This window comes from Ixodes scapularis, unplaced genomic scaffold (genome assembly GCF_016920785.2).
Source record: "Ixodes scapularis isolate PalLabHiFi unplaced genomic scaffold, ASM1692078v2 PGA_scaffold11__112_contigs__length_91849675, whole genome shotgun sequence".
Lineage (NCBI taxonomy): Eukaryota > Metazoa > Arthropoda > Arachnida > Ixodida > Ixodidae > Ixodes > Ixodes scapularis.
In genome coordinates this window covers 81,706,318-81,730,181 of record NW_024609837.1, presented here as the reverse complement: position 1 = coordinate 81,730,181, position 23,864 = coordinate 81,706,318, and the positions used below count along the sequence as shown (strand labels likewise).

The 23,864-nt window shown below is 45.4% G+C and overlaps 1 protein-coding gene across 1 annotated transcript; it reads right to left on the bottom strand.

The window, feature by feature from the left end:
• Positions 1–2,483: 2,483 nt before the first annotated feature.
• On the bottom strand, positions 2,484–22,053 carry LOC121835163 (cuticle protein 64-like). The gene is made up of 3 exons (XM_042289121.1): positions 22,031–22,053; positions 2,861–3,424; positions 2,484–2,758 (listed from the first exon to the last, which is right to left on the bottom strand). Exons 1-3 carry the CDS (start codon positions 22,037–22,039, stop codon positions 2,645–2,647), a joined length of 687 nt encoding a protein of 228 aa, XP_042145055.1. The 5' UTR covers positions 22,040–22,053; the 3' UTR covers positions 2,484–2,644.
• Positions 22,054–23,864: the final 1,811 nt, after the last annotated feature.

The following is a 23,864-nucleotide window of genomic DNA, read 5'->3' as shown; positions in this document are numbered from 1 at the left end:
TCACGAGCGACCATGAGAGGCTCTCAAGCCAGATGCTTGGGACCATGCTTCTGGTGTGCACGAGTGTTTCCGACCCATACCTCCCGATGCGGTGATTTCGAAAAATTGATCTCAACTCCTGATTGAGCGACTAGCTTTCGGTTACGTAGGAAGTGCCTGCATGTGTCAGTAATTTTTGGCATAAATGAATGTTTTTTTTTATTTTTTATTTCGTGAGGGGAGTGGAAAAAGCGGCTATCCCAGGCTGGAGAGCCAGAGATAGCCAGGGGAATATACTGGATTTTGCCATCTACGAAGATACCCTCGTTCGTAAGTACGACGAATAGGTTTCCTGCATAGATTAGGAGACACTATCTGAAGGACAAGAACAAACGACATTGTTTGGTAAACGCACTTTGAAGCGGAAGTTCGCTAGAACGGAGAAAAGAAGACGACTGTTATATGGCCACAGGAAATAAAGTAGGCAAAATGGATCACACGAGTGGTGCAAATCTTTAGGTTAGCTCTAGGATTGAACGGAAAATGCGTAGAGCTAAGACCGTTGGGCAATGAGACAGGCCGGGTGGTCAGGGGCCGGCTTTTGAATATGACACGGTGAACACCTGGGCCCGTTTGCTCGAAGCACTAACCGCGGCTAAAGTTAGCCGCAGTACCTAGGAGAGGGATTTTGAGATCACGTGACTGGCTCGGTAGGGATGCGGGGAAACATGGCGGTGCCCCAATGAGTGAGCGCCGCTCGCTTTGAAACTAATATCTCGTTGTGGTTGCAATATCGGGCGCGTTAGTCAGCAACGAATGGAGCAGGAGGCTTTCGCTTTGCCTTACCTCACTTAAACCGCAAAGCATGGGCAATGACATCGCCGCATTTTTTAGATAGTATTTCGATTCTGGGCACTCGTAAGCCTAAATGAACGCGATAATTGTCGGCATAGCAACGTCTTTGCATGGAAAGCGGACTCTTGATAGCACACAAAAGCAGACGGCGTCCCAACGGATCTTTTTTCTAAATTATCCTAGCACCGAGGTGCATGCTACGACTGTAGTTGCACGCGTCGCACGTACTGGCGTCTGCAGTAGTAACCGTTCTAAAGCAAAAAAAGTATAAAACAAATTTTGCCTTGCACGCGCGTTCGTTAAAGCCTTATTATGTTTTTTACTTCAAATCTTTTATAAGAGGAAGGCCAGCGCGCGTGAACCGTAGAATTACACTTCCAGCGTTCTCCTCGCGATGCTTGGATAATTTAGAAAAAAGTCTGTCAGGACGCTGTCTGCTTTTGTGTGCTATCAACAATCCGCTTTTCAAAGGCGTCGCCATGCCGACAATTATCGCGTTCATTTAGGCTTAGAAGTGCCCAGAATCGAAATACTATCTAAAAAATGCGGCGATGTCATTGCCCATGCTTTGCGGTTTAAGTGAGGTAAGGCAAAGCGGAAGCCTCCTGCATTATTCGTTGCTGACTAACGCGCCCGATATTGCAACCACAACGACATATTAGTTCCAAAGCGAGCGGCGCTCATTCACTGGGGCACCGCCATGTTTCCCCGCATCCCTACCGAGCCAGTCACGTGATCTCAAAATCCCTCTCCTAGGTACTGCGGCTAACTTTAGCCGCGGTTAGCGCTTCGAGCAAACGGGCCCTGGAGGTATTTGGCCAGAGTAAAGAAGGCGGATGGCCATGGCCGTGATGAAGTTCTAAATCGGGCGGCTTGTAAGTGTCTCAGTGTCTTCCAATAAGCACAACGATGATGCATGGCCTTGGACGTTCTATAATGCTAGGATAATGCAGAGGGTAAGCCATCATAGCTGTGTGAAGATAGCCGATTGGGATAACTGTTAGATTGGTGCAGAGATGGCTGATAGCGATGGTCATTAGATGGCTGATAACCTGGAGGAGAAGGAAACTGGGAAAAAACGACATCGGCTAGTCTAACCACTAGCCAGAATAGATCCAGCCTCTCTGAGATCCACCGGTACAAACGGGTTAACCCTAAATCTAGTCCGAGCCAACCCAGATGCGGGGGACTGTAATTCTTCTAAATAAACAGCGGATATCGATGGAGCGATACTTGTGCAAAGAGAGCCGGATTGTGATGGCTTTCATAACTGTGCAAACATGGCAGTTTTTCGCTGTGTTGGTGCAAAACGTCCGGCTGTTCCAGAGTACCTAACAGTGGTTGGAAAGTAGAAATATTGCGTCTAAAGTTATTTCTGGTCTAGGTGGTACGAAACAATTCTGCAGTTGGTGCAGTACCTCCACAACGAGGAAATGAAAAATAATTGATTTCCACGAAAAGGGATGACTAGGGCGAAAGCACAGACAGATATCGTACCAGCTCATTGGTCGGAGCTCGGCTTCAAAACTGCCTCCTGTGCAGGCTGTTGGTCGGGAGCTCCTACTATGTTCTGCGACAGTTCATCGAGTGAAGCAGAAACACTGTACGAGAGGCTTTTCAACAATAAGAACAAGTAATTTATTATCCTATTTGGGGAAGGGGGATGCGGTGGAGCGCTGGAACGATGACGTCCGTGGTTGTGTTCACACTCCGAGCTCCGTCATCCCATACCGAGAGCTCGAGGTCGCTTCGGGGAACTTTTGCCTGCAAGTTCCAGAAGGTCCCAGCTTGCACGTGGCTGTTGTCTAGTTTAGTACTTTCCGTATCCGTGGCCGTAACCAAGACCGAGACCGTAGCCGCCGTGTCCGTAACCACCGTAACCTCCGTGGCCGACGGCAACGACTGGGGCGGCAGCGACGGCGACCTTGGCGACAGCGGGAGCAGCGACAACTGCGGCACCATGTCCGTAGCCTCCGTAGCCTCCGTGTCCGTAGCCACCATAGCCTCCGTGACCGACAGCAACGACTGGGGCAGCGGCGACGCCGACCTTGGCGACAGCAGGAGCAGCGACAACAGCGGCGCCGTGTCCATAGCCTCCGTAGCCTCCGTGTCCGTAGCCTCCGAAGCCTCCGAGGCCGTATCCGCCATATCCGCCGTAGCCTCCGTGGCCGACGGCCACGACTGGGGCGGCAGCGACAGCGACCTTAGCGACAGCGGGAGCAGCGACAACAGCCGCGCCGTGTCCGTAGCCTCCGTAGCCTCCGTAGCCTCCGAGACCATATCCGCCACCATAACCGCCGTAGCCGTGTCCGACGGCAACTGGCCTGCTGACGGCGTGTGCGGGGCCGAAGCTGTCGCTACGATAGGTGAAGGAGCGAGCGGGGGCGGAGACGGCAACCTTGGCGACTGGGGCAGCGACGGCGACTGGAGCAGCGACAGCGTAGCCTCCGTGACCTCCGTATCCTCCGTGGCCGAGACCTCCGTAGCCGAAGCCACCGTAGCCGTGGCCGAGGCCAAGGCCATAACCGCCGAGGGCAACGCCACCGGCATGGGCGCCGTAGGCGACGGCAAGAAGAACCAGGGCAGAGAGCTGCAAGAGTGCAAGAGGAGCAGACATCGTGATGAGCACAGTCCCCGTTGTCACATATCGGTAATGGAACCTCTTGTATAGCTTAGAGTCGCATCCACACTGCTCGTATATAATCCAAAAGACACGACGTTCGCTGTACGCATAATGAGAGAAGAATATGCAAACATGCCTCGAGCTTCTTAGGAGCGCTTTAATGCATATGCACGCTTCCAACACGTCTGCAGACAGCTTTTGTGTGAGTGACAAGGCTTTCATGCAAGCAAGAAACACGCCGGAGGCAGTGCCTGCAGATCGCCTTTTGTATGATCTACTAGCAATGTCAGCGCTGTGTCTTGCTTCCCAGATAACTGTAGGATTTTATTTTTCTTATGAGAATGAACGTTTGGGCGCGTTGGTAGGAGCTCACAATGAAAAGCAGCGCGACTGGGACAAGGATAAAGAAGAGAGATGCACTGGATAAGCACTGCGAGATACACGGGACAGTGCTTTTTTAGTGTATCTGTACCCCTCTTCTTTATCGTTGGCCCAGTGGCGTTGTGCTTAAATGGGATTTGTCTCGACTAATATCAAACGGGGCCGAGCGGCCCCTGTCCCGTGCTCAGGCTGTGATGAAATCTCAACTCTGTCACCCTCGCATCTGTCACTCGCATCCCAAGAAACAGCGCATAGATTATTTAAGTTGATATCCCTCGGTTTTTGGAATTCAATTCTTCCACATTTTATCGGCCTATGCATTCTCGTTGGCTTCAAAACGACATTGATTGTGGCAGGCGTAGTTGCTTACAGTGTTGCTGAGATTCTTCGTTATCGATTAGGAATGTGTAGAGGATGACTCTTTAGTTCCAATGCCTCTCGTTCAGACCCGTATGACCCTCATTACGAGCGAAAAAAATTAGTTGTAATTGATTACGTTTTGGAGTGATTTCGTAATCATTAAAATATGTTTATTAGGAAGTAATTTCAAGATTAATCTGTGTACTTTTGCTAGAGTGACTTGTAAACGCTACTAATTTTTCCACCTCTTTCTAATGGCACCATTTGTTTGTACAAGATTTCCTCGCAAGGAATCCTCGAACTAAGTCTCCGACAGGCAGGCATGGTTTGCCAAAATTGGGGGATTAAGAAGAGAAGTAGCTTATGATTTGTTAATTCTAAACCAATAATGGACGGTGCTAAAAACATGCTTTCAGATCGGCAGACAAATTAATCGCTTCAAAAGTGTGAAGAAATCGTAAAAAAAAGGTTACTGTTTTTAAGTAACAACCACTTTCTTTTCCTCTCAACTAATCTAGTAATCGAAATAAATACTTTTAACCTAGAGTAATTATAATTACGATCGATGACCTTTTTAATTAACGTGTTAACGACTGCTCTCATCTAAAATCTTTGGCGCTACAGATTTACGGAGCCACATTTTTGCCATTAATTGTACCAAGCTCCGACGGACGTCGCCTGTGATAGTCCACTTCCAGTGCCACGCTCAAGTGCTTCTTCAGAAAGAGAGTCATCCACTGGAGTGGCTGTTCACGATGAAGTTACATTCTGGGACGGCAGCCATAGCGCGGCCACCCCACTAAAGAAGGGGGTCGTTTGCCGCGGCGGTTACACGAGTGATGGATGATGCAATCCAGCCAATCTTTACACCACCCCGGTGGCTAGTCAGAGCAGCCGTGCATCCGTATAGCCTCCGTGGCCAGAGCCGCTTGCACCGTGCCGTTGTCGTACACAACCGAAGCCGCCGAGATACTCACAGCGTTCATGGTTGTTGTCTCGTTGGAGCTGTTGTCCGAACTGACTTGACGTGCATCCGCGTCGAGCTTTTATACCCCCTCACTGGTGAACGAACCCCCCCCCCCCCCTTTTTTTTTGTCTTACTTCTTTCGCTCTCGTTTGAAGGGTGGAGGTAACTCGTTTTAGGTTATCGGTCGCCCTGGGATTCCTGAGCTTCCGTGACTATGATGCCACACTCACGCGTCCGGTTTCAATGGCCAGCGGTGGAAAGGAAAATCATCATAATGGAGGCCAAGCTCCTTGCTGCGATTGTGTGGAGCACCTTGGTTAGGTTAGAACCGCTTTGACTCTATCAAACGGGGGGCCTTGACCTAAATTAGCCTTCTTTTTTTATGCCATGGGCGGCGTCAGAGAAGCCGACGGGATTTACCAGACTCAATCGTGCATATGAGTCATGCCCCAGTAGTGATTCGACTTATGTACTTTTGGAACTGAAATTTTTTAAATATGTTTTTTAATTAGGCGGTATTCCATTAGAAATTGTTTCTTGCCGAATAATTTTACTTGCACTTTGGTAATTCAAATGTAATTACTCTTTGAAGATTCTTTACTTCTGATTCAGTAATTTTGACTAAAAGTAATTATAGTTTTAATTTAGTTTCGATTAATTTCTATATCTCAAGCACTGCTTTTTAGTGAAAGAAAATATTCGTTTGAGTAATGTTTACTTGTAACTTACAATACTTGACTGAAAGTAGCGGTACTCGTATTTTAGCCATATGTCAACGTCAGGGCTGAACATATGTATCGCGACTTTTGCAATAATTTTGTAGTGCTCGCGCTAATTTATTTTGAGTCATTAAAAAATAAAGCGCTAAATGGCGGCCTGATTTTCCCATCCGCCTGGGTCTGGACTGACTTTGATGGAATGAAGACTTTATTCGTCCATAATAATTAATAATTGCTTATTTATTCATTAGGGTTATTCAGCTTTCCGTGGTTGACTCTCCCATTCATTCATTCATTCGTTCATTCATTCATTCATTCGTTCATTCATTCATTCATTCAATCACTAAATCATTCACAAGACAGTCATTTAGCCTTGCGCATATATGTGGTTGGCTGTTATTCATTTATTCATAAACAGTCATTGAGCTGTGCGCATATGTGGTTCACTCTCACTCATTCCTTCACGAATGCAATTTTACAGGTGCGCGTTTATATGGTTGATTCTTACTCATGTACTCATTAATTTAGGAATAAATGAATGAATAAATAAAAAGGAACAGTATGACCCATATACGCAAAGAAGAATAACTGGGTTTGTTAAGAAAATCATCTAAAGTAGTCCCATCACCCGAAATCCGGCACTTGTGCACTACCGTCATTGCAGCGGATATCTACGTTATTAGCTCAAACGTTTTCGCATTTAAGTTTTCCATGTTTGATATCTTAACTTGTTCTGGTGCATCATTGCTAAGGCGTATAAGCTGTTCATGAACATGTACATTAAATGATGAATGAATGAATGAACGAAGTAACCTTAGAAGCCACAACACACGCTGTCTTCTTTCTGTTAAGCTCAATATAAAAAATAAAATGAAGGAATGGTATGTGTGCATTAAATGAAAAGCAGATTAAAGCGACCGATTTCAAGGTAATATCATTAAAAGGAAGAATATTGCGCATTAAAGCATGTCCAAACGCCTACTTTGTCCTAGGATGCCCAAATATTTATTGGCTGCAAATCAATCGAGGAAGCTGGGCGAATAACGGCACAATAAAAGTTTAATTACAGTCACCTGTAAATAAAAAAAAATAAGAAAAGAGGCGTGCATAGTCGCAACGAGCTTGACAAATCCAATCAATGTTTGTTTGATGAAGCGAAAAACAAATGACCGGGAACGGCTACTTGGAGTCAGGGAGTGAACACAGAACATAGGGCGCACCTTTTGATTTACAATTTATTGCTTTCCCGCGCATACCGGCCACTGAGATGTCGGTATATATGTTGACCTTCTCGACAGATTCTTCCTAGAGCCGAATGCACTTGCATCACCGGTTTGGCAGCCTTTCAATGCCTGGCCGGAACCACGTTTTTGAAGTGCATCGCGCCCACAACTGAACAGCTGCTTCCAGCTCGACAATGACCAGGATTTGTACACACTGAAAGCAGAATATATCTAAGTTTGCATAACGTATCTCCAAATCAAAAGCATTGGTACAGGCTATCATTATTAGGTATGATCACCAAAAGAACTCGGCTAAAGCGGTCTGAAGCAGGTGCGAGCTCGCTTAGACCCTTTCCCACGCCTTTTTTACATCCTTCAAAAATGAAGAGTGCTCAACGAAACGCCACTCCATTTTGCGTTGAGTATGCGGATGTATGCGGAAAGAAAGTCGTCTGCTTCTTTCGAATGAATTGCGGTGACGTCAGAACGACGCCGAGCTCTGATTGGCTTGGATATAAAGGATAGTGGGCAGACATCAATGTTAGATGACTTGAGGTCTACACACTTTTTTTTCTAATCAGCTAATTAGAGCTCGGCGTCTGTCATCATCGCTAGAAGCAGATGAACTTGCTCTACGCATTACTCGAACTCACGGGCCTGTAAGAATGTAGCCACGGGTCTAAGTCTCTAGAGCACCGTTGAAAATCGGGCGAGTTGGTTGGGCATAGTTACGAAGAGGAAAACAGCGCAAAAAGTACGGAGGAGAAAGAACGAAGAACGCACAGACCGAGCGAGCTCTAGGGTACCCATTTTTACATCCTTAAGGGTGTAAAAATGGGAGATCAACACTTGCACGGCGGCGGTGGCGATAAAGACACCAACAGGACGTTAACAACTGCTTTTGAAAACTGCAGACTCTGGCCAACACGGATTGCTGACTCTGATGCCAGGAGGACATCGCCATCTTCCAGCCCGCACTACCGCCAGCAAACAACCCTGAGGTCGGGACACGTCACCACAAGCCTTGGGCGCCTGGCGGACATCGTTATCTTCCCGCCCGAGCTGCCACCAGCCCACAACCTTGAGCCCAGGATACGTCATTCTAAGCTCGATAAAACGACAGCGCTCAGCGAGATCCGTCACACTTGCACGGCGGCGGTGGCGATAAAGACACCTGCAGGACGTTAACAACTGCTTTCGAAAACTGCAGGTTAGTACGAGTACACGCCATTTATTTTCCTTTTTTTTTATTCACTTGTCCAATTGCCGCCGCCGCTGTGGCTGTTTGTGTTGAATTGCAGCATTATTTTTCTATTGAAATGAGTGAGTCTGATATGTGCCTGGTCCTGCAATGATATACTTCCTGATAATGATGCATATCTAACGTGCTCAGAATGTAATTATGGCTGCCATTTAGGTACTTGCTCGGGTGTAAGTAAAACGAGCTACAAAAACAATAAAAAAAAAACAAAAAAAAACGAAGAGGTGTTAAAGAAAAAGTGTATGCCCAACGTGCCAAACATCGAAGACACGTGGAGGGGAGGGTGTTGCAAGCCAGAAACCCAAGTTGGAAGCTACATTTGCTAATGTACTCGCATAAATAAACAAAATATTATCGGAAATTCCGGAAATAAGAAACAAAGTAGACTCCTTGATATCGATCAAGGAGACAGTATGGAATTATCTGTTCAGCCTATGTCAAAGCGATATGACGAAGTATTAGCCGAGATGAAACGACAAGCGACGGAGATTGTGGACCTAAAGAAAAGAATGGCGAAGGCCGAGGCAAATCAGGAAATACAAAAACTAAGGCGACAGATCAATAATCTGGAACGGTATAGCAGGAGACAAAACATTAAAATACACGGCTTACCTCTTAGTAATAATGAAAATCTAGTCAGTAAGGTGAAAAAAGCGCATAACAGCTACAGCTTTCTGATTTATGTGAAGACAAGATAGAAGACCTTCACCGATTGCCCGCTAAGCCAGGAAAAATATCAGCTGTGCTTGTTCGATTTGTGTCGCGTATTACGGGGGCGAAACCACTCTGCACCTGCTTGACAACTTGGCACCGGAAGCTAAGAAACTTCTTTGGATGATGACGACGAAAGTTCTAGAGAACAACTACCAGTACGCTGGGCAGAAGAACGGCAAGTGGTTCGTACGCAAAGCGCATGGAACGAGCAATCGGGATCCAATGCGATGATGACTTCGAAAAAATTATCTGAAAAAGTTACCGTCATCTATCCACCATGCCAGAACTGTATGAAACTGGTTATGATGATACATTTTCCTTGAGCTCACTTGTGCACGACTCTATTTTTGTTGAAAATGGCAGTATGTCGGTCTTTTATGTAAACGATAGAAGTTTGAGAAACAAATGGCTTGAAACTGAGACGTGTTTGGGTTCACTGGATCACAAATTTGATATATTGGCATTTTCAGAAACGTGGTTACTGAGTGATTGTGATATAGTCCATTTTACAAGATAAAAATCTGAAGGTGTGCATAGAACAGACCGCAGGGGAGAGGGAGTTTCTCTTTATCTTAAGGATAATCTTGAGTATATGATCCTCTCTGAATTTTCATACCTTAGTGATCATTAACATTGGGCACCTTAGGTAAAAGAAGGTCTATTCGGGATGTTCAGTTTTTACATAGGCTAATTCATAATGCAATAGACAGCCCTACTCTCCTCACCTGTGTTCACTTTCGCATCCCACTTAGAACGAACTCTAGAAATCCTATAGAGTCTTTTACCCAGACCTCACTCGAAACGCATCACCGGTTTCGCGTATCCAACATGTTTTAAACACGCAATTTACTGACGTCGATATTTTTAGTACAAACCTGCCTTTTGGAGAACGATCATTTTGATGCATGTGTTTTTAATTGGCATATATACACGTTTGTGTGCTTGCATGTTTTTTTACAACTCTTTATTTTGTCTACCCTGTATTTTGTGTGTATTTCAATTGTGTGTGCTTAACCCAGTAGGCTTTGGAGCTGTTGGGTAGCACAAGAGGAAAATAAACAGTGATTGATTGATTTATTGATTATAAAGCAATCGTCATGAAGTGTCTTGATACACTAATCGCTTCAATTTATCGCCCTCCGTGGGGTGGAATAAAAAAGATGCAATATTTTTTACGAGGTTTTGGATTACGCGTCATCTTTAAATTTACCAGTCGTTATAGTCGGTGATTTAAACATTGATACGCTATCATCAAGCCCTGCATGCCGACACTTCCGCGATATTATTGAGTCTCTTGGCTGCGCAAATGTGATTCATTCACCGACCAGAATAACTCTAGAAAGTGAAACTCTGATCGACGTATGTATTACCAGCTATGACTCGATTGATGTTTTGTCCGGTATTTTGACTTTTGATCTAAGTGATCACCTTCCAATATTTAGTTTTTTTTTCAGCGAGATAACAAGGAAAACAGACGCACTTCGGATACGCCCATATTCCAGTGGAGATTTTGTATGAATTCCCTAGTTGATTTTCGTTCTCTAGTTGAAGGAATAAGTTGGGACGATTTTTATATTGAAGAAAACCCGAATTTATCCTATGACATATTTTTACGTAAAATAAAAAAAATAGCTACGACAGTGCATTCACTCTACGTCTTGTAAGAAGGCACAAAAGGTCTAGAAAACCATGGATCAGCCGTGAGCTTTATAAACGAACTACAGAACGAAATAAATTATTTGACAAGTTTATCCGATCAAAAGACCAGATAATATTAACTGAATATAAACAAAAAAGAAATCAATTAAACGCAGATCTGAAGAAAGCACGGTTAGAATACTACAAGAAGAAGTTCATTGCCGTATCGGACGACTCTAAGAGAATTTGAAAGGAAACGGGAATGCTTATTGGTAAATCGAGCAGCAAGATCCCCAATACTCTCTATTTTGAAGGTCATCAGTATAGAAATTCCTCATTAGCGGAGAAATTCAACTCTAATTTTTCGGGCCCCGGCGCTGCATTAGGAACAGCGGATTCGATGCGTGACTCGGGCAGAAATGTTTTTCCTAGAGTCTCAAGTTCTATATTTTTGGTCCCATGCAGCGAAAGTGAAAAATTTGTCTTTCTGAAATCCTTACGGAATAATACTGCGGCAGGAGACGATGATATCAAAGCGGAACCAATCAAAGCTGTCGCAGATTTACTGTGTTCCACTTTACGACATATCTGCAATAATGCTTTGGCTACAGGAACTTTTCTAGATGGCATGAAGGTCGCCAGAGTAGCTATCCTGCACAAAGGAGGCATTCTTGATAACATTAACAATTACAGGCCCATATCTGTCCTTCCATTGTTTTCAAACGTACTTGAACATGTGATAAAAACTCGAATGAGTAAATTTCTTGATGAAAAACGTGTATTTGTAAAAGAACAATACGGATTTCAGAGGGTCAAATCTACGGAAATGGCGCTAGTAAATGATGAAAAACAGTTGTCAAATAGTTTTTAAATAAAAAAAAATCACTGTTGGAGTATTTCTTGACTTTAAAAAGGAATTTATTCAATAGAACACGATATCGTGAGATGCCTCCTCTTTTACTACCTTCTGTTGTGTTCTCTTTCTGCCCCAGTCTCAGGTTTACAATCATGTTCAACGATATCCTGTTTCACAAACTTCCTTTTTATGAAATCTGAGGTGTGGCGCTAGAACTGCTCCGTAGCTATCTATCGAATATAATGCAGTGTACTTGTCTAAATGGCTACCGTTCAATGCCTGAACTAATCACGTATGGGGTTCCTAAGGGGTCTATTTTGGGACCATTGTTCTTTATTATCGATATAAATGTCATTGTAAACTTTCCACAAACTCCGGATATAATTTTATATGGGGACGATACGAGCTTTTTCTTTTCTGGTATTCATTTGCGGGAAAGTTGAAACTGCGGCTAACATGTGGCTAAGGAATTTATGTTTCTGGCTGGGATCAAATCAGCTACAGTTAAACGTGAGCAAAACCAAATATGTAATTTTCAAGCCACGAATTAAACTTGATGACTGTAATATAATCTTAAATTTACAATACAGTGTAATTTAACGAGTCTCCGCTTATAAATTTTTAGGTGCTTTTTTTTGAAGAAAACTTATCATGGACCCCCCCTCCCCCCCTATAAATACGATTCATAATAACATCTCTCGATCCATTGGCATCCTATACAGAGTTAAATCTTTGATTCCAGATTGCTTGAAACTGCAATTGTATTACTTTTTAGTACATTCTCATCTTCATTACTGTTTATTAGTCTGGGGTTCGATAACTAGGGCAAACCGCTGCAGGCTTTTTATCATGCGAAAAAGGCAATACGCTGCATAGATAATCTGAATTTCATGAACCATACTGCCCCGTACTTTTTAAAGCACAATTTCCTTAATGTTAACTAAATGTTTCATCTAAAACTTTTAATTTACATACGGAACGATATAATTGACGACCAAACGACATTTTTTGAGACATTCCTTTGGAACAATACTCAATATAATTTAAGGCATGAATCCTAGAGGATACCTGGGTTAAGAACAACTTATGGAAACCAGAAATTAGGATACTTGATACCTCAATTTCTAAACAAACATCCAGGTGTTATGGGAATAATACTAAATAATGCTTCACATTGCATGCAACGTGAAGCACTATTTAGTATTATTCCCATAACATCAATGTTGTTCGGAATAAATCTGAACATCAATTTGTCTTTACATACACTGTGTATGGTATTGTGAACAGGTCTATTTTACGTACTGTATAAAACATGACATGTAATTTTCATTCTTGGGGAGGTAATGGTACCAAGGATATTCCACTGCTGTTTCTTGCCGATGTTTTGTAGCTGTTTTTTTCCATTGACTGCTGTTGTGGTATACTGAGCCTACCTGCCTTTTGTCCTTTCACCTTGTGACCCTGTGTCCGAAATAAAGAAAGAAACAAATAAGTGTTTAGTGTGCCCCCAACGGAATTCCACTGAGTGTGTTCGAACGGCACCCCAATGGCATCACACCACGAACAAGCGCTTTTTTGTTTTTCAAACATCGTGAATCATTTTTAGGTCGCCCAACTCTCAATGCTCCTGTATTCCGCAGAGCTAGGCTCATGGACCTGGCCATGTTTTCTTACTGTAGGCATTTGTGAGATGAAGTAATGCCCGATACTCATCATTGCATTCTGCATGAGTGCAGCCTTGGTTTTTATAAGCAGAGCCGATGTTGCGGTTCATATATTGAAACGAAGTATACTGTAGGCTGTGTTTCAGTCGGTCCAGAATTAAACAAAATGGAAATTGGGTTAGGACATTTTAACCCTGGTTTCAAGTTGGTGGCCATGGCGGCGACAAGAAAATTGGCGGAATGGGTTAGTTAGTTACATAATCAACTAGACAGTTTTATAGAACTGTTTACTTTTTTTATTTTGAGTGTGTAATGTATTTGGAAAAATGGCGCTCGACCTCAACATAGTCTAACAGTGCTGTGAAATGTATAAGAATTACAGGGCGAAAAATTTCACCCGTGTGTTCGACTTCGATCCAAAACCAAGTGCGCAAAGAGCACCACTGACGTCGTTCCCTCTGCTCAACGCTTTACGTCACGCTGCTGACGACGCCTGCGGCACGGACACGTGGTTGGCCCTTTCGCAGACGGCTTCGCTTGCGGAGCCGGCGGAGGGTGGTTAGATAAAATGTGGGGATATGCGAATAGTAGTTCAAATTGAAAAGCGCTGCGTCATTAGTAGCCTTTACAGTGCAAGAGAAATCCATCACGCCAACCGGTTCTATTAGCGGCCTTGAAGCTAAGGGTGACACTGGGCTTCGATTCGAACCACTACTGGCACATCTCTAATAACATAAAACAAACGTGACCATGCAATTATCAAATACTTCTGTAAAGGCTCAACATTTGTAATCATATAAACCCTATGCTTACGTCAAAGAAATATAAGCCAAGTATAAAGTTGCTTTTTTCCTAAATTAGTAAACTCATTAGTTTCTTGCGCCAGACTATGCAAAAACAAGTCACGTATTTCGAATTTTATTTTGATAAACAAGACGCCATCAAAGCTTGTGTAAATTTATTTTGTATCTCGGGTAACAGGATATAAGTTGCGACAAGGAAAACACAGAAAATGGTGCCCTGTGTTGCCTCTTTATGGTTCTTCATCTGATTTTATAATTAGCAGTGTAACCGCTCAATCACACTGGAAGCGGATCCGCGTTCGCAAAGCGGTTGCGAACGCGGTTGTATAAAGATCCAATTCAATTGCACGCACGCTTGATGTCATCAAGTGCACGTGCAATTGTCCTGGATCTTTATACAACCGAGTTCGCAACCGCTTTGTGAACGCGGATCCGCTTCCAGTGTGAATGAGCGGTTAGGTTGAAATTAGAGGCCGGCTGGCTGAAAGCAGCGTCTCAGCTGGGACTGGATGAAAGAAAGCATTGCAAAGGGTCGGGCACGCGAGTGTCTTGAGACGCGGGTTGGGTCCCGCTCAGCTCGTGCACTGGCTTAGCCAGTGCTTTTTTTCGCCCAGTCTCAACTGAGGCGCTGTTTCTAGCAAGCGGGCAAAGGATCATTTCAAGATCCTAGAATTTGTTGTGGTTCTCAAGTAATTCTACGACGCTGCTTATTAATCCAGCACTTATCCTCAAGGTAAAAAAAAATGCTGTGTCACAGGGCTGAGGACATTAGCGGCGTATGACATTTCACAGACTAGAACTATTTACTACGCATGCGCACAACGCGTTCCAGGGCCCAGTAGACAAAGATGGCGGCAAGCATAACGTGATTATTGGAATGGTCTGCAACCCCGGCACCATTTTCATAATAATAATTGGAGTTGTGGGGATATTCATACATCGTATAGTTGGTCAGCCATTTCAAAGTTGGGACGAGTCACTCGCTGTAGATAAGCAATTTAGCCAGTGCAGTACAACCGCTAGCCTGGAGGTCGTTAACGTGCACCACACACTAGTGATACATGACCGCACGCCGCTACGATGCTCATCCAGATCGAAACGGGCAGAGGTGGGGATTGAACCCAGGATCCCTGGGTTCTGCAGCGCAAGCTTTCACTCCACGTGCTCCGAGCTGGTGTGCGCTAGCCCACTCGGCCACCGATACCCCGTACAATGCCATTTCTAGTTTCGACGATATCAGGCTTGGTTGGACGTCGGCTCATAGAAAAGATTCGTCTTTTACAATATTCTTTTGATTCAAGAAACCTCATGTTCTAAAACTTTCGCGTTTTATTTCAACCGCTTGCATCGCATTCTCACGGAGTTGAAGCATTTGCCTGCGTTTTACTTTATTCACGCCAACCGTAAAACACGGTTCACTTTGCTCAGGAATGCTTCGGTACATCATCACGTGCCAGAATTTAAGATATAGTTTTAGCTCCTCCGAACGGAATATGTTACCGACTCGCCGAAGAGCGCAGAAGTGTTGCCGCACGTGTGCTTGTTCAGCCTCCTTCGCCCAGTCCTGTACTCATAATACAATCGCTGCCAGCGTGAGCTTACCTAATAACCGGATTTCGGGGACTGACATAAACGGGGTGTCCCCAAACAAAATTTAAATTTTTTTTTTCGCCGCAAAAATGAACTACGTATCGCCGACCGCTCATTCTCAACCCAAATATGGCGATGGAAGTTCGAACCCTGGATGCCAGAGTTTCAGCACTAACTCTTGTCGTATTCAAACGTTAGGTGATTTTCTGAATATATCAACGAGAAAACGGTGACCAACGGAGCTCTCAAATACAAGGAGCTCTAAGGCGCCTGAAACCAAAAACGGGCGAAAGTGGGTTCAATTTTCCTATTGAAATTTTCAGAAAATTCCTTATAACTACCGTGAAACACCTCGGAAGTGCCCACCAAGCGCCCACTGCTCGCATTTCCCAAACTTGGGAACCGTGCAATTTGTACGTTAAGCGGCTGATTGGACCGGACAAGCACCCATGGCTAGATTAACTCAGTCTTGTGTGAAAGTGGGCTGGGCGCTTCCACGGTATTTTACGGTAGGGCTTGACGACGATTAAAAGTCTTAACCCGATTCATCCCCACTCTTTAATCGATTAATTAATCGATTAATCGGGTTCGTTTATTTCTATGCATACTATTATAAAAGTATTTTTTTTTGTCTTTCCTGGATGTGTGATAAACGGTGCATTATGCAACTTGGACTATGAATTAGTCTTGATTCGAAGACATTAACGCTCACAGAGCATAACTTCAGCTGCGTAAGGCAAAGAGGTTTGCTGACATACTTCGGCAGAAGCGACCTCCCTTGGTTGTTCCCAATAGTCTCTGGTGGGCTGAAGAGAGGCTCGAACGACGTTGAAGTGGATTGGACGCGTGTCGTTATCTTTTTCCCTTGTCTCGGGTTACAAATTACGCACCTACGGTTTGCTTTACTCTAAAATGTGACCGAAAGTTTGCCCTTCATAGGGGCGCACTCGTCAGCGCGGTGAAAGCGTTAAATTTTTACTTTCTTTTGGTTCGTCGGCATTGTACCGACTAACCGGTTAAAATATTTCATCGCGACTAAAGTATGGATGGATTGGTCAGAAGGGAAATCGATGGATTGCCCAGCCCTACCTATATAACTTTTGAATAAGACTTCGGTTCGTGCTCAAACTCTGGCATCTTGTTCGGATCTCTAGTGCGAATATATTCGGGCGGAGAATGAGCGTTTGGCGATGCATATTTTACTTCACCGGTAAAAAACGAACTGTAGTTTTGTTTTAGACATCGTGTAGGTAAACTTTTCGAACTACAAGAAATCACGCATTTACTGGGGAAGCACAGCGAGAGCACTGCATACGCGCGTGTTCATCCCTTTTTCCAAAACAAGTTTTGGACGGACATAAAAAAAAACGGAGTATGAAAATACAATAAAATACAAAGACCATTTCAATTAATCAAAGTTTATGACTTAAGTTGGTGCCACGCGTAAGCGCATTCGACAAACGCAGGGCATGGCGATTTCCGAGCATCTCAATATTGATCCGCAACCAATCAGATTGCAGCCTTTGCCGAAAGGAACTCCAAATGGAACCAATCACGAGGCAGGAAGTGTACAACATAATAAACCGCTCCCTGCGTTTCCTGTGCTGTCGGCTCTGCGCATGCGCAGAACCGACAGCTCTCCGACGTCACGCCGCTGCAGAGCCGAGCAACTCTCTGACGGCACGCCACTGGAGGGTGGCGCTGCCGTCGACTCTGCGCATGCGCACATGCTTCGCCTCGGGCGAACCGTGGCTTCCGCGCATGCGCAGAAACCGGATGTGGGCGTTAAGTCACCCGGCGTGGGCTAACAGGGGCATAGCGGTGTCCACGATAACACTGGAGAACACCTGCAATTTTGTGTTTGTCGTAAAGGTGTTGTGAATTACACACCCGGGCTAATGGAATTTTTTTTTTTTTTTTTTAAATATGGGTGCGCCCGGTCTATTTTTTCTTTTAGTTTCGTTTATGCGTGTTACGAATGACTGTTCACTGCGCGTAATCTATGTTACGTTAAACTTTTTACTACCTAAAAAGCGCCATTAAATTGGGACAAAGATGCCTAAATGGGACACTACCCCCCCCCCCCCCCCCCCCCCCCCGCCCCCCACAGGACCCCAATGTTTTTTTCTTTTGGACAGACGATTTAGTAGGGTGTCGGCAGATTACTCAATTAAGATTTTGCTTCACAGCCGAAACCGGTGTACAAGCACTGAAGCACTTGGCCGGAAGTCACGTAACTACAACCGACCGCGCTTTTTTTTTCTTTTTTTCTCTCCGCTTCTCCGTTGTGTGAAGCAGACGACGACGACGACGACGACGAATTTCCGTGCTCCGTTTGCCGCGCGATTGTTTCATTCTTCTATTGGCGACGTGGGCGACCGAAAGCGTCGCTGTGGTCGGCCTTCCACGATTGGCCGAACGCTGACTATGACGTCAGAAAAGGATTTATCATTGACGGAAATAAAAGAAATGAAAGAACTTTAGTTCTGACGGTGTTGGCAGTGTCCCTTTGAGAGCGCAATGATTTCGAGCTTCCACCACACTATTTACAAACACCACCGAACTTGTTGTTTGCAAGGTAATGACGTCACAAGGGGGAACCATAGGAGGGCGCCACCAGAACATCTCGCCGCTAATCGCTTCCGCTCGATGTCCTGTCCTTAAAGATCGATTGCCCGGTACCACGAATGGCAGTTCCCAAGCAGAGGCGCCACGTTCGTCACAGCGTTGGTCCGTTGCCATACTGAGACGGACGTGGATGTGTACTTCCTGTGATCGGCGAAACATTTTATTTTTTCGATCGACATGTTTGCAGTTTTTGGAGGCCACAAAAATTAGGTTCTTGTTATTTTCTATTTTTAACATTGAATGTGTGCCTTAGACTACCCACTACTTTGAATATATTTGGTGCACATTTTTTGAACGCTACATGACCATAGAAAAGAGTGAGCGCGACTGAAACCGGCCAATTTTGGACCGGCTGTTTTCGGGCGGAACGAAGACGACTTTCGAGCCGCAAATTATATTCTGGGTAGTTGCACTCCTATATGTTATGTTCAAATAAAACCCTCGGCGATCATAAATGCTCGGTCAGTGTCTCTTTAAATTAGAAAATAAATGAACACTATATAATAAAATATATTTGTTTGGTGGAGGTTTCAGCAGTGGGACTTGGGCTGACGAGCGGGAAGCAGAATCGAGAGGTCGTGATCTGCTTAAAAAGGGCTTCGTGTTTTTCCGCTGGCGATGAATAACATTGGCATTGCAGTGCGGCTGCTCTAAAGGGGGCTATACGGCGTAGTTTTTTGGAAAAAAATATATGGTGGTCTTTTATAGTTAATGGTCCAGCACCAAACTATCCGGTACTTGGTCGAGTGGCCTCCAAAACAGGAAAAGCAAAAACCGATTGAAAATTAATTTGATGGCTAGGGCAAAATCACAGCCAAGCTTAAAAAAGAAAGTGTGATGTATATGTGTTTATACAGCTTGAAGTTAGTCTGCTTCAACGGGCGACTTGTCGCTCAGATGTAGATGAGCAATCTAACCAGTGGAGTACAAGTGCTAGCCTCGGGTCTTTAACGTGCACCACGCAGTAGTGACACGCAACCGCACGCCGGTACGATCCTCATTCAGATCGAAACGGGCAGGGGTGATAATTTAACCTAGGATTTCTGGATTCACGGATCCCGGGTTTCAGCTTTCCACGTTCTCATTGACCGGAGTCTGCTTGAAAAGGTCAATTACAATTCTAGGTTGGTGGCTCATTTTTTGTCTTACTAGATCCTGCGGTGCTCAACTGAGTCCTGAGACAAACACTTGTAACGAGAAATTTCAATGTTCAAGGCAAGATTTTTTTTTTTTTTACTACATCTTGCGAATATTCATTGGGTCTTGAGTGAGACACTTGTGACGAAAGGTTTGAGTGTTCAGGATGGGAACTTTTTCTGTGTCCTGCGACAGTTCCTTCCACATTAAGGAAGACAGTTTCAACAAGTTGCAGCGTTAAAGCCTGGGAGTGTCACTTCGTCCTCCGACAGCTCATCGAAACCCGAGAAAAAAATACTTTTGACAAGGGGTTTCAGTTTTGAAGTCGGGAACTCTTGCTTCGTCCTGCAACAGTTCATCGATTTTCGGGAGAGAAAGACATGCAACAAGGTGTTTGTGGGCGTGAAGAAGGAAATAATTTATTGTCCTATTTGGGGGAGGGGAAAGCGATGGAGCGCCGGGACAACGGCATCCTTGGGTGTGATCATCCTCCGAGGTCCGTGACCCGGGTCCGAGAGCTTGATGTCGCTGCAGAAGTAACAAAAGAAGAACAGAACGAGAATGAATGTAAACACTTGTTCCCATTGCATTGCGATCTAGTCTACAATGACACTGTTTGAGTTACCCTTGATCTACTTCCCCCTATCCTTAAAACACGAAGCTAGTCAAAGGTAGTACGAAGAACTTGAAAGCAACCCAAAAGAAAGCTCGAGAACCTTGTGGCAGTTTAATTGGGGCGTCTTGGGGGCTCATTCTAAACATTTCCCAGCTCTAACGGCTTAAGAAAGGGATTCTATGGAGGGCTTGAGGGTACGTATATGAACGCATAGGATGCGAACGAGCTTCCCATGATAGTGATTGGTGATCGTTAGCTCCCTGCTGGGGCTCGGAGCGTACGAGCCGCGGGATCGCCCCGTAAGGCAGCATTCTGGGTGTCCAAGTGGTTTCCGAGAACAGTATTATCGTCTTTATTAATCTGTTAGTGGCTGTCAAAGATGATCTTTGAGTACTAGTTTTTGCCGCAGGTTAAGACAGTAAGATAATGTTTTACTTATTGAAGATAAAGACATTCATTGAGAAGATGTGCGTGTGCCTAGCCGAAACAAATTTTTTTTTTTTTTTGTGGTGCGAAGAGAATGAATGCAGTAACCATACACACTTAGAGCCTTTTGGCGTACGAAATAACCTCAGTGTTCCCTGATTTTTAGAAATCGTGCGGGTTGTTTGGCTGTCCAGATCACCGAAATATTCCATCGTCATCTTAAAATTTGAATTTGATCAGCAAGTTTCTAAGCTGCGCGGATTAGTGTATATGTGTTTCACTACTGAGGCGACCAAAAGTACCGAATGAGCTCATACTTGATTAAAAGTGAACGGTACCCGCGCGAGTAATTTTCTTCCGTAATGCTTGCCCATGAGTTCCAGGGTGCTCACCTTGCACGTTGTTGTGTTTAAGCTTATTACTTTCCGTATCCGTGGCCATGGCCGAATCCACCGTGGCCGAATCCACCGTATCCGAAGCCACCATAGCCTCCGTGGCCGACAGCAACGACTGGGGCGGCAGCGACAGCGACCTTGGCGACTGGAGCAGCGACAACAGCGCCGTGTCCGTAGCCTCCGAAACCTCCGTGACCGAAGCCTCCGAAGCCAAGACCGTATCCGCCTCCGTATCCGCCGTAGCCGTGTCCGTAAGCAACTGGCCTGGTGACAGCGACGGCAGGGCCGAAGTGGTCGCTACGGTAGGTGTAGGAGCGGGCTGGGGCGTGGACGGCAACCTTGGCGACTGGGGCAGCGACGGCGACTGGGGCAGCAACGGCGTAGCCTCCGTGGCCTCCGTAGCCTCCGTGGCCGAAGCCTCCGTAGCCGAAGCCACCATAGCCGTGGCCGAGGCCGAAGCCATAGCCGCCGAGGGCCACTCCGGCGTGGGCGCCGTAGGCGACGGCAAGAAGAACGAGGGCGGCAAGCTGCAAGAAGAATAGACGTCGTGGTTAACACTGTCCCCGTTGTCACATGTAGGCAATGAGAAATCTTAGATACGTTTCTGAACGATTCTTAGCTAACTCTACGGAATTGCTTGACTAGCATCACTTCGGTCCAAGCTGCACGAATCCCTGGCCTTCCACAGGCTGCGCTGCATGGTATCTCAAATGTGCCCTGTCCCCCTTTCTAGCAGGAAATGTTGCTTGCGGTGGTGCTGAGTTTCTAGATTACCATTGACAGATGTTTGCGGTACTGTTGCTTGGTTCAGTCGCCTCTAATCCGGGATCTTGGCAGAGACAAAGTTAGAAAACTGGATTAACTAATTAATTGTTGGCTACTAATCACTTTGTGATCAATTACCCCTTACGAGCATCACGATGAAGTGAGGCGGTCATTCACGGGTGGGGTCGCCCAGGATGAAGTCACATTCTGGGGCCGCTACCCTAATGCGGTTACCCCCCGCAAAAGGGGGTCATGTGCAGCGGCGGTTACACAAGGGGCGGGTGGTGCAATTCGGCAGGTCTTTAGCACCGGGGTGGCTGCTCAGAACCATACACCCGTAGCCTCCGTGGCCATAGCCGCTTGCTCCCGTGCCGTTCGTCGTAACCACCTGCGGTGAGGAGGAACCAAACGCCGCTGCCGCGATACTCACAGCGTTCATGGTGGTTGTCTCGTTGGAGCTGTTGTCCGAACTGACTTGACGTGGGTCCGCGGCGCGCTTTTATACCTCCTTTCTCCGTCGCTCAGCAAGGAGGGGAGGCAACACGTTTTCGGTTATCGGTCGCTATCGGATGCCTGGGCGTATGTGGAATGGGCTGGCGGATCTGGTTCAGGGAGAAGGCGGAGGCCCCTCGGACAATGCGGCCCTACTGCGGCCAGCCGGCGTCTTCCCTTTCACTCGACCCCTTGGCCGGTCCGCTCGCCGCTACCCGCGGTGTGGCCTTCCTTCTTGCGCAGCTGGACGGCTAACGGCTTTTTTCCGCCGCTGCTCCGTCTCGCGCTCTGGGATGGGCCGGTCTCCCACAGGGCGTCCTGGTCGGGATGAGGTCCGTCTGAGGAGGACCTTGACGTCAAGGTTCCGTTAGATGGAGGTGGCTGGGAGCGGGGATGCGCCGGCGGTAGACGGGGGAGGTTGGAGGCTGTATGGTGGTGTGGAGTTTGCGGTATTCAGTACGTTTAGGTGCGTGCTCTGGGTTGACGGATTTCGCTGTCGGGGCCTTTGTGAGATTGGGGTCATCAGCGGAAAGACGGTGTTTGTTTGGTGTCGTACCGGTAGGCTGTGGTTGACATGGCTTGCAGGCGGCGTGGTTCTGCGGTGGCAGCCATTGTGGTGGCCTTCCAGTTGAGTGCGAACGTTGTGCTGCATACACCTCACATTTGCAAGAACAAGTAGGAATCCCCATCAGAATTTTACCGTGACGTCATGTGCGAGCTGTGTATTGCTTTCTTGAAAGGATCAACGCGATGGTGCGATATTACAATAATATCGGGAACGGTTGTGGTAGGTAGACCACCAGCATGGTAATCCGAACCACGTCGGCGTTACAAATCAAAGACAGACAGTTTGTTGATTTACATACAGCACTGGTGTTCCTGGATAATTGCTGATTCAACTACTTAACTAGAAAATAAAGGCGGGGAGAGAGTTCACCTTGCGAAGGCTAAGCATGTTGACAAAATCCACGCTTTTCAACCGTATCTTACAAAAACAACCAAAAAAAAACCTTCCCGTTAAAGGGTCTAAAGACATGCTGTGGCAGTTCGCGTCCCCGCGGACTTCTGGCCAAATGAGAGAACAAACAATCCCATTCATAACCTCAATCCTTGCAATTGCCATTAGATATTTGATCAGCCATGCTTTGGCGATTCACTATAGGATCGGTTGGCGAAAAATATTGTAGGAAAGTTTTAAATGCCCGTTTAATTAGGCAAACCACATTGGAATGATGTATATACCGTTCACAGCCCAGCACATGAACGTTTGTCGCTTTGGGAAGTGAGCAGAGCATGCATATGCACGAACGCTTCAAATGGCAGCGGTCAGAAGCCCGTAATAAAATTAACTTTATTTTGAAACACCCCAAAGGACCAACATCCGCTTCTACGTAAAGCCAAAGTAAAAAAAGAAAAAATCATGTTTTTTTTTAGTTAGAAAAGTTTATATTTATTTGATTTTAATCGGATTTTCTTAAAAAAATTAAAGCTATTTAATTTATATAAGGTTTATTTGACTTACATGAGATTAGTTTAATTTAAATAATTCTAGGTAAAACAAAAGTGATTCTATATCACAAGATGTACTTTGAGATATGGGAGATTGGTGATTAATCCGTTTGATGACGGATTAATTAACATAAGTCTTATTAACATTTCTTTATTGATTTAAATCCCGCCATTTTACAAAAGACGCAGCTTGATTTTAGTTTTGTTTGTGAGAAATATTGATTAGCTTCCTTTCTTGCGCTTTAATTTCCTTCCAATATGTC

Bases quoted from the DNA above. Each gene is read 5' to 3' on its own strand.
- LOC121835163 (XM_042289121.1), bottom strand. The intron at 2,759-2,860 runs GTCGTTGCTGTC...GCTGTCGCCAAG, and splicing joins TCGGCGTCGCCGCTGCCCCA to GTCGCCGTCGCTGCCGCCCC.